This window comes from Stegostoma tigrinum, chromosome 6, assembly GCF_030684315.1.
Source record: "Stegostoma tigrinum isolate sSteTig4 chromosome 6, sSteTig4.hap1, whole genome shotgun sequence".
Taxonomy (NCBI): domain Eukaryota; kingdom Metazoa; phylum Chordata; class Chondrichthyes; order Orectolobiformes; family Stegostomatidae; genus Stegostoma; species Stegostoma tigrinum.
In genome coordinates, this window is record NC_081359.1 from 85,230,448 (window position 1) to 85,241,897 (window position 11,450).

The 11,450-nt window shown below is 42.9% G+C and overlaps 1 protein-coding gene across 3 annotated transcripts in view; it reads right to left on the reverse strand.

Moving 5' to 3' along the window:
* Positions 1 to 9,304, reverse strand: part of alg5 (ALG5 dolichyl-phosphate beta-glucosyltransferase) — a 35,438-nt gene extending 26,134 nt beyond the window's left edge. For 2 of the 3 annotated variants that reach the window (XM_048532407.2, XM_048532406.2), the window contains exons 1-2: positions 8,875 to 9,023; positions 692 to 866 (exon numbers count right to left, since the gene is read on the reverse strand). In XM_048532407.2, coding sequence (XP_048388364.1) covers positions 692 to 866; positions 8,875 to 8,940 — 241 coding nt within the window. In that variant the 5' untranslated portion in view covers positions 8,941 to 9,023. Of the gene's footprint in view, positions 1 to 691; positions 867 to 8,874; positions 9,024 to 9,230 lie in introns of those variants that run through there. The other variant, XM_048532409.2, reaches the window with a different exon arrangement.
* Between the last annotated feature and the right edge of the window lie 2,146 nt (positions 9,305 to 11,450).

Below are 11,450 nucleotides of genomic sequence, written 5' to 3' on the forward strand. Positions count from 1 at the left end.
AGAAATTAAAATGAACTATTTTTGGGGAAGGAAGGTAGAAAAGTGCCAGAACGCATTATCTGTTAAAGCTGCACATGACCAGTGGCATGGCATCATCAGTCAGGATGGTTCTTGAAGATATAAAATGGAGACCATCCTATAAGGAGGAAAACGAGATTTTTTTTCTTAGTCAAAGGATATCCTGACACCATTGGTTCAAGTTAAAAGATTGAAAATAAAATAATTCTAGTCAAATTGGTGTCTACATTCCAGGAGCAATTCTTAAAAAAACCAAGCAAATTACAGTGGCAATAAAGTCAGAACATGGAATTTCATTGCTCCGATGAATACGTGGCTCAACAATGCATGACAACCACTGTTCTTTTATTTCTGGGACACACATTAAAATACATTACATTATTTAGCAGATTTTTTGGCAGAAAAATACAAAGTACAACATTCCCTAACACTGGAATGTCAGAGATTTTGTGCTCAAGTCTCTGGAATGGAAATTGAACTTACTATTTTTGATTCAAGAGAAAAGATTGCTTTCCGCTGATATGGTTGACACCAAATTAATTCTATTTTTAGAAAATTACTAACTCCTAGAAGTCAGAAACTTACATCTTCTGAAAACTGAAGCGAAAATCCAGTTTAACACATTATAATTGCGGTCTTGTCAAGAATCTATGTATTTGTCAGGAAAACTTACATCTTTCTTCTTCATTATAAGATGGGACAATGACAGACAGTTCTTTAGTGGGAGGATCATGAATACTAGGAAACAATTCCTTCCTGCCAGAATTTGGACTTAAAAAAAATTTTTCTTTCTCTCCAAGGCTGAGGTTTGGCATTTTAACAGCAGTCAAGTGTGCAGTGAACAACAGCTGCAAAAGAGACAGAAAATCAAGTTGTAAAATATACAACGTGACATTACGGATATAGAGGGTCGTACAATTCAGATAGACAGTTCATTAGACATATTTCATTATATTTTTTCATTCCTGCAGGACGGTTTCACATCAACAAGAATCAGATCAATCCTGAAATTGATTTAATTTGGGATCGGGGAAAAGTGTTCTTAACAATTACAAAGTTAAGAATAGAGACTTACAGTACTTTTTGAGCTTTGAGATTTTATTTTCTCATCAGAAGGTCAGAATAACATATCCTTTTAACATGAGGACGCATTTGAAGAGAAATCAGTGCACATTTTGAACATTACTAAAGCTCAAAAAAAATTCAAAAAAGCTATCAAGGCACAGGTGAACCAAACAATGACAATTATTACAGATTCCATTCAAAAGAAGCTCCAAAATTAATATTCCAAGGTCATAAAGTACTGCTGCCAATTTCCACTATTAAAAATATAGTATTTTAGATTGATCGTTGACTAAAAATTATTGACTTTTAGATGAGATTCAAATAGTGCATTCTTATTATTGCATCACAAAGCATAAATGTTAAATCTGTGAAAAGATGTGACAATTGATAAATATTGCAATATGTGTTGACTGGTATATTGTGATAATCTAATGAAGCGCATTCATTTTGTTCTTAACACAGCTGTGATCAGCAATATGATTTTTCAATCTGGTTTAATACATGCACACTGATTGATCTATTTTGTAAGGGAGGTTTGGAAAAATTTGGGAAGAATCAGGCTATACCAATTTACCAAATAAAATCTAGGATTTTATTACAGAAATTGGGAAAAGAAACACTTTTTAAAAATGATTATACGTACACATTTGATAACTTCAGGATGTCTCAAAAACTTCACAACCAATTCATTAATTTTGAAATCCAATGATTATTGCTATGTTGGGAAATGTGGCAGAAAACACGTATGCTTAGAGTTAATGGGAACTGCAGATGCTGCAGAATCTGTGATAACAAAGTGTGGAGCAGGATGAACACTGCAGGCCAGCAGCATCTTAGGAGCACAAAAGCTGACATTTTGGGCCTACACCCTTCATCAGAAAAGGGGGATGGGGAGAGGGTTCTGAAATAAATAGGGAGAGAGGGGGAGGCGCATCGAAGATGGATACAGGAGAAGATAGGTGAAGAGGAGACAGAAAAGTTAAAGAGGCTGGGATGGAGCCAGTAGAGGCGAGTGTAGGTGGGGAGGGGATAGGTCAGTCCGGGGAGGATGGACAGGCCAAGGGGACGGAATGAGGTTAGTAGGCAGGAAATGGGGGTGCGGCTTGAGGTGGGAGGAGGGGATAGGTGAGAGGCGGGGACGAGCTGGGCTGGTTTTGGGATGCAGTAGGGGGAAGGGAAATTTTGAAGCTGGTGAAGTCCACATTGATACCATTGGGCTGCAGGGTTCCAAAACGGAATATGAGTTGCTGTTCCTGCAACTTTCGGGTGGCATCACTGCGGCACTGGAGGCGGCCCAGGACGGACACGTTGTCTAAGGAATGAGAGGGGGAGTTGTAATGGTTTGCGACTGGGAGGTGCAGTTGTTTATTGCGAACCGAGCGGAGGTGTTCTGCAAAGTGGTCCCCGAGCCTCCGCTTGGTTTCCCCAATGTAGAGGAAGCCACACCGGGTACAGTGGATACAGTATACCACATTGGCAGATGTGCAGGTGAACATCTGCTTGATGTGGAAAGTCATCTTGGGGCCTGGGATGGGGGTGAGGGAGGAGGTGTGGGGGTAAGTGTAGCACTTCCTGTGGTTGCAGGGGAAAGTGCCGGGTGTGGTGGGGTTGGAGGGGAGTGTGGCGTGGACAAGGGAGTCACGGAGAGTGGTCCCTCCGGAAACAGACAAGGGTGGGGATGGAAAAATGTCTTTGGTGGTGGGGTCGGATTGCAGATAGCCAATAGCCGAAGTGTCGGAAGATGATACGTTGGATCCGGAGGTTGGTGGGCTGGTATGTAAGGACGAGGGGGATTCTCTTTTGGTGGTTATTGCGGGGACAGGATGTAAAGGATGAGTTACAGGAAATGCGGGCGACACGGTCAAAGGCGTGCTTGACCATTGCGGGGGCGGAGGGAGTTGCAGGGACAGCAACTTATATTCTGTTTGGGTACTCTGCAGCCCAATGGTTTCAATGTGGATTTCACAAGCTTCAAAATCTCACCTCCCCCTACTGCATCCCAAAACCAGCCCAGCTTGTCCCCGCCTCTCTAACCTGTTCTTCCTCTGACCTATTCCATCCTCCCATCTCAAGCCACACCCCTATTTCCTACCTACTAACCTCATCCCGCTCCCTTGGCCTATCTGTCCTCCCTGGACTGACCTATCCCCCCCTCCTTTCCCCACCTAAACTCACCTCTACAAGCTCCATCCCCACCTCTTTAACTTGTATGTCTCCTCTCCACTTATCTTCTCCTGTTACCATCTTCGATCCACCTCACCCCTCTCCCTATTTATTTCAGAACCCTCTCCCCCTCACCCTTTTCTGATGAAGGGTCTAGGCCCAAATCGTCAGCTTTTGTGCTCCTAAGATGCTGCTGTGTTCGTCCAGCTCCACACTTTGTTATCATGCATGCTTAGACATAAATGACCTGTTCACAGGGACAAACACTGGCCAGGTCATAAAGAACACATTAAAAAAAAGTCCAACACAGGTGTGATGTACTGAATGACCTGTGTCACATAACTTTATTAAAGTTTGACAAGAAGTCATTGAGCAGACGATGGATATCAATGTGAGGCTGTTAGAAACATTGCTGAAGAGAAAGTCGTTAGGGAAAGTTATCAAGTGTCATTGCTTTTTCCTGTTTCTAAAAACTACTTTATTATTTAAGTTACAGTGCAGACTCTTGCAGTTTTACAATGCCGGTTAAATTTACTGGCCCTTTAGCTGCAGTCATACTACAGAATAGAGTATATACAAAGAAACAAATGGAGCCTGTAGAAAAAGTACCACAATAGTAACAGGTGACCTCAATATAAATTGAGATTGGGGTGAATCGAGTTGGCAAGGATAATCTAGTAAATGAGTTCAGAGTGTATTTGTACAAGTTCTTACAGCAGCACATTTTAGGGTGAACTGTGAGCAGGCTATTCTAGACCTGTTAATGTGCAATGAGACAAGATTACTCAATAATCTCATAGGAAAGGACCCTTTGGGGACAATAATGAAGAGGACGTAGGTTATCAAATCCCAGTTTTAAGAATGAGATAGAGAGAGGATACAGATTTCCTGTAGGTCCCACAAGATGCAGTGACTCTGCTGAGATGTTCCCACATCTTTTCTCTCTTTACCAATTTTCCCTCGGTGGTTCTTGCAACACCATGATGTACATCACAATAAGACAGCATTTGACCCATTAATTTCTCATTTAAAGTGAGTTGGTTAATACTGTTCTGTTGTAGCATCATATAGAAAACTTGGATTGTTTTCACTAGAGCATTGAAGGCTAAGGGTACCTGATAGAAGCATATAAAATTATTATAGGGTGGATAGTTTGAATCTTTTTCCCAGGGGGAAATGTCGAATAGTAGGTTTAATATGTAACTTTAAGGCAAAAGGAGAAAAGTTTAAAGAAGATATACATGAAGAAGGACTTTTTTTTTATACAGAGGGTGATAGGTGCCTGCTACACACCGGGGGATGTTGGAAGCCACTAAAACAGCAACATTTAAGGGGCATTTGGACAGACATGTGAACCAGCATGGAATAGAGGAGTATGGATCATGTGCAGGTGGCCGTGGTTAGTTTAGAATGGCATCATGGTTGGTACAGACATGGTGGGCCAATAAGCCTGTTCCTGTGCCATATTGTAGAAAACATATAGTAACAATATATTCATTTAATGCAGAGTTTCAGTTTAACAGAGTTTGATAGAAGTCCTGTGTGTTACAGCTTATAGCAACTGAAGATAAAATCAACTGACTTTCTCAGGCTTAAATTGGGTTTTGAGCAAAGAAGAGACAAAGCTCCTGAGATGGTGGAGAACGGATTGTTTCTCCACATCTTATTCACAGCCCCAAATTGTTCAGCTACCTGAGAACCAATCACACTTGTTTGCAAGCAAAAGGTGTCTGTTATGATAACTGGTCAGCAGCCCACTGCTACTTGTTGCAGGACATCCTCTCCCACTGTTTCTCCTGCTACTCCTTGAACTAGCAGCTGTGTCAACAGTACCTACAATGAGTGTCAAAAAGCATGCAATAATTTTTTAGCAATCCTTGGTTTCAAAATAATTATTTTCCAACTCCAGTCCACAATCAAAGATACATGGTCTTTATAGGTACACATTCATACCATTACTGTCATAAATAGATGCATCTGCAACAGGCAGACTTTTCAGGACCAAGTCAACCAGCTTTATCCCTTTTGTCAGTTCCCTCATCACCTGCCAGAGAGCTGGTTTTGCAGCTATGTAGTTTAGAACTCACACAGCTTTGTCTTTAGTAATGTTGAGCCACCATTGGACATTGGAGCTCCCCACTACACATTCTGCACACCTACAACACTCGGTGTCTTTTTAAAAGTACTACTCAACATTTGATACTGTTTATTCAGGTGGGGGGGGGGGAAGAATGAGGGGTACGCAATCAGCGTGTGGATTCTTGGTCATATGACTCATGCCATGTGACCTCATGATCTTCAGTGTCCAACATTTGAAGACACCCAGACCACTTCCTCCCTTCTATCGGTCACCACCTCTCAGGGATTCAGTCGTGCCAGTGAGGCAGGAATATACCTAGGAATGGCAATGACACAGTCTGCAACATGTGATTTTTTTGATTTTGGTTCTGAAGTTTATATTAGATTCAAAGTGATAACAGCTATTCTATCTACAGTTGCTGCCAAACCTGCTGAGTTTCCCCAACACTTTTGTTCTATGAAAAAAAGCTTAAGTGGGATGGTTGTTAGAGATTAAATGGGCTCAGATTATTTTTGCTTGGAAAAGGTGAAAGTATTTGCACATGCAATTAATGGTGATGGCAGTTGACAGATATTACCTTCAAGTCTCAGGGAAATCTTGAGGATGCTGCGTTGTCAACAGTTGTGCAGGAAGACTGGAGATTTAAATAATCGCACCGCATCAGCCAGAAAGGTGGTAGAGAAAAGTTAGGGAAGTATAGACCGGTGAGCCTGATGTCAGTGGCGGGTAAGTAGATGGAGGGGATTCTGAAGGATGGGATGACCTGCATTTGGAAGAGCAAGGACTGATTAGGGAGTCAACATAGCTTTGTGTGGGGGAAATTGTGTTTCAGTAACTTGAGTGTTTTTTGAAGAAATGACAAAGAAGATTGAAGGCAGAGTGATAGCCTTTGTCCAAATGGACTTCAGCAAGATATTTGGCAAGGTTCCACATGATAGATTAGTTAGCAAGGTTAGATCACATGGAATCCTGGGACAGTTAGACATTTGGATACAAAATTGGCTTGAAGATAGGAGAGGGAGAGTGGTTGTTTTTCAGACTGGAGGCCTGTGACCAGTGGTGTCCTGCAAGGCACTTGGTTTACTTGCCTTTATTGGTCAGTGTTTTGATACAGGGGTTGGGATGCCATGTTGTGGCTGTACAGGACATTGGTTAGGCCACTCCTAGAATACAGAGTTTGGTTCTGATCTTCCTGTTATAGGAAAGATGTTGTTAAAACTTCAAAAGGTTCAGAAAAGATCTGGAAGGATGAATCTGGGATTGGAGGATTTGACCTATAGGGAGAGGTGGAATATGTTGGGGATTTCCTCCCCCCGCCCCGGCGTGGGGGCTGACTTTAAAAGGATTTTAAAATCATAAGGAGCACGGAAAGGGTAAATATCCGAGGCATTTTCCCTAGGATGGAAGAGTCCGAAACTGGAGGGCATTGGTTCAATGAGAGAGGATAAAGATTTAAAAAGGACCTCAGGCAACTTTTTCACGTGGAGGATGGAGCATGTATGGAACAAGCGGTCAAAGGAAGTGGTGGAAGAGGATACAATTACAAGATTTAAGGTATCTGGATGGGTACATGAATAGGAAGGGTTTAGACGGATATAGGCCAAATGCTGGCTCATAGGACTGTCAGATTAGGATATCTGATCAGCATAGATAAGTTGGACCAAAGAATCTGTTTCTATGCGAAATAACAATGATAGGTACAGCTCAGTGGTTAGCGCTATTGCCTCACGCCAAGGGCCCAGGTTCAATTCTAGCCCTGGGTGACTGTCTGTGTGGCTTTCCTCAGAGTGCTCTGGATTCCCCCCACAGTCCAAAGAAGGTTAGGATTGGCCATGCTAAATTACCCATAGTGACACAGGGATGTGAAGGCTTGGTTGGTTGACCAAGCTGATAATTGCCCTGTATCATTAATGGTGATTTTGAATCCACTCCAGCTGAAAGCTCTATTTACATCGCTGGTGACTATTCAGCATTCATTCTCATTTTAGGCCAAAATGGTGGCTCAGTTGTTAGCACTGCTGCCTCACAGCACTAGGAACCCAGGTTTGATTTCACCCTCAGGCAACTGTTTGTTTGGGGTTTGCACGTTCTGCATGGGTTTCCTCTGGGTGTTCTGCTTTCCTCCCACAGTCCAAAGATGTGCAGACTAGGTGGATTGGTCAGGCTAAATTGCCTGTAGGGTTCAGGGATGTGTAGACTGGGTGGAATGCTCAGAGGGTCAGTGTGGACTTCTTGGACCGAAGGGCCTGTTTCTGCACTGTAGGGATTCAATTATCATAATTTCAATGTCTCTATAAAATAATTTAGGTAAAAAAATCCTGAAGCTTCCTCCCCTAATAGTGCTATGCATCCTTCCCTTGGAAATTTACATTTTGGTAGGAATATGTTTCAGTATTTGGAAATATCCCCGTAGATGTTTGCAAGTCCTCTTCGATTGACCAATCCCCTAGTCAAATACCTCAGTTCACTTCAGCAAGCTGGGATGTCATACTCACACAATTGACTTTAAATTCAAAATACTAGCCTGAGATCCAATCCTCTCTCTTTCACACAGGATGTAAAACTTCAACCAGTTTGTGGTCACTGCTCCTACAGGAGGCATTCTCTTACACAATAGCTAATCCAACATAATATAAAAACAGAGTTCCCATTCTGAGAAAAGGTCATTGGACCTGAAATGTTAATTTTTTTTCTTCTTCAGATACTGCCAGACCAGCTGAGCCTTTCCAGCAACTTCTGTTTTTGTTCAAAAACAAAAGTTGCTGGAAAAGCTCAGCAGGTCTGGCAGCATCTGTGGAGGAGAAAACAGAGTTAACGTTTCGAGTCCAGTGACCCTTCCTCAGAACCATCAGTTACATGTTATTTTTTTTCCTTCTTCACAGATACTGCCAGACCTGTTGAGCTTTTCCAGCAACTTTCTTTTTGTTCGTGATATACAACATCTGCAGTTCTTTTGGTTTTTGTTGTGTTTTTGTTCTCTTGGCTGCTACAGCAGTAAGTTCTGGAACTAATCTCAAAAGCATTCTAGAAGCTCCTCATCCAGGATATTCTCGCCAGTGAGAGATAGTAGGACCTGCCGACGCTGGAGTCTGAAGTAACAAGGTGTGGAGCTGGATGAACACAGCAGGCCAGGCAGCAGAGGAACAGGAAGGCTGACATGCATTTCTGAAGAAGGGTCCAGACCGAAACATCAGCTTTCCTGCTCGGCCTGCTGTGTTCATCCAGCTCCACACTTTGTTATCTTGGATTCTCCAGCATCTGCAGTTCCCATTATCACTGATATTCGCCCCCACCCTCCCCCCACAGATACACAGATTATTGCTGGCTCTTTGTCGCAAGCTCCCGCTATTCCTTTTATATACTTTATTCCACATTGTGGTGACTCTGACAGGGCCTGTGGACCTCTCCCACTGGTACTTTTCTTTCCCCCAGTGCTTCTCATCTTCATTTATAACAATTCCACATCCTGATCCCCGGGAGATGTCTCTCGGCAACAAACAGCTGAAGCTGCCAGCAGAGGGGTGAATCGTCACAGGGAGCACACTCACCAGGAGCAAGACCGTGAGGGCGACACCGACTACTGCCTGCAGCACTTCGCCGGAATGGAGCTCCATGACCCGGGGTCGATAACCGCCAGCGGCTTCCACCCTAACAACCTCGCGAGCCTATGGCAGCGGGACACCGAAGCGGAAGCCAGCACCCCGCGGCCGGAATCGACGAGGGTGCTACAGGCAGCAAGAGGCTCCCAAACTCGACGGCTCTTCTCACTGTAGCGCCACCCCTGGCAGCTTGGTTCCAGCCTCCCAACCGCCCTCTCTGTGACAGGACTGGTCTGCCCCTTTGCATCCTTTTGTATCTCTCCCCTCTGACCTTAAACCCGTGCCCTCCTTTTAGGCTCCCATACCTTGGGCGAAGAGGTGAAGAAGTGAGCGGAGCAGGAGGAATCCATATGCAGCGCGGGTCTGTCGGTGTGATCGTTGCTGACCTTGGACTTCCCTTTTTCCCAGCTCCCTGTGTCCGTCCATTCCCCTAGGAAGCATCAACTCTATTTCAGATCCCCTGTGCCAGTCTCCTTTTTCCTTCTGCATCTGTTCCTCACCTCCCATTATTTCTGCTCGTAAGATAACAAGGTGTAGAGCTGGATGAACACAGCAGGCCAAGCAGCATCATAGGAGCAGGAAGGGGTGACGTTTCGGGTCGAGACCCTTCTTCAGATTAGTGTCGTCGACCCGAAACGTCAGCCTTTCTGCTCCTTTGATGCTGCTTGGCCTGCTGTGTTCATCCAGCTTCACACTTTATTATCCACACCCTGTTATCTTGGATTCTCCAGCATCTGCAATTCCTACTATTTCTGCTTGTAACTGGTGTCTTCCAGAGAGAAAACTGAGACAAAATATTTTTCTTTGCCATTTCCTCATTTCCCATGATATTTTTTCCTTCTTTGTTTCTAAGGGACCAAGAGCCAATATTTATTTTAAGTTAGTCTTCCTTTTTGCATATTTTTAAACACTCTTGTTATCTGTTTTAAGTTTTAAGTTCCAGACAACTGATATCCTCACGTTGCAGGCAACACCTGAGGATATGGATATATGGGTCACATTGGTATCTGCCAGCTCCCATATGCTGTAGCTACACTACATACGGTAATAAAATGCCCAGGAAGGTACTCCTGATGAGTTGAAACTTTAAAGAACTGCTCAACTCGTTCCAAATGCTCTTAAATTGACATAAACAATATTCGGGCATCATCCACTCCACATGTTAATGCCAAAGTTATTCCCTCAAACAACAATGTAGTACCTGCATTTTTCACTTTGTAAGCTTGGATGTGTGGAATATTTGTTTACAAAGGGTATAGCTTTGTACTATTGTTATTTCATATAAGTGTCACCAACAATCCAGCATTTATTGTGTTTCCAAAGTTACCCTCGAAAAGGTGGTGACCAGATGTCACCTTAAACTGCTGCAGATCATGCAACCAGTACATCCACAAATCCGTTACAGAGGAACTTTCAGGATTTCATTCCAGCAACGGTGAAGGAAACATTGAGAATATTCCATCACACCCCTGACTTGAGGCTGACGAATGGTGGACTGGCCTGAGGATTTGGTGGATACTTTACTGCAAAATTCCAAGGCTCTGATCTGCTCTTGTAGCAAAATATGTAGAGTTCAGTTTCTGGTCAATGGTAAGCCAAAATAATAGTGAGATCCAATGACCGTAACACCAACATTCTTGGTTAGCAACTCAAACAACAATATTAATAAGAGTTAGATGTGTGGAATGTTTGTTTATAAATGGTATTGCTTTATACATTTTAAAATTTGTTTATTGCCTTAAACAGTCAATCCTTCCATCACTGTCACACAGTGGCAGCAGCGTTTATGTGACGCACTGCTACAATTTGCCAAGGTTCCATCAACTGTACTTTCAAAACCTGCAACATCCATCTCCTAGAGCAGGCAGCCAAAAGAGGCTGGGGTCGACAGCAGAAGCAGGTGGCGAGGGGTGAGAATGGGTGTTCAGAGCCGGGGGCGGGGGTCAAGCCATTGTGGGGAGTGTGAGTCCAGCATGGCCAGGTACTTGTGGACCGTGGTGTTGAACTGTTAACATGTTTCTTTGTTTCCTCATCCCTTTTTAGCATGAAGAACTGCAATGTTTAACTTTATAACTTTGTTTTTCATATTTTTCTGCTTTATACCCAAGAGTTGGTACCTTTGTACGTTTGTACCTAAAATGGTGCTTTATGTGGATACTTGTAAATTTTTCATTGTACTCATGAGAGTAATGTGACAAAAACCTAATTCAATTCAATTCATGTCCGATTTCAAATGATATCATGCAGTCACCAGGGACCAACTCCACTTTGACCATATGTGGGAGGAATGGTATTTGATAAAAGTTGCTAAAGGTAGTTGGGCTCAGGACACTACCTGAAGAAGTCCTGTAGAGATATCTTGGGACTGAGATGATTTGTCAGCATTACCTGTAACACTTTTAGCGCAATTCATGACTACATTTGGAGAATTCTTCGTGAGTTATATTACCACCGACTCTTTAAAATATTAGGTATTATAAAATATACATTATAAAGGATATATTATAAATTTATATTTTTAGAAA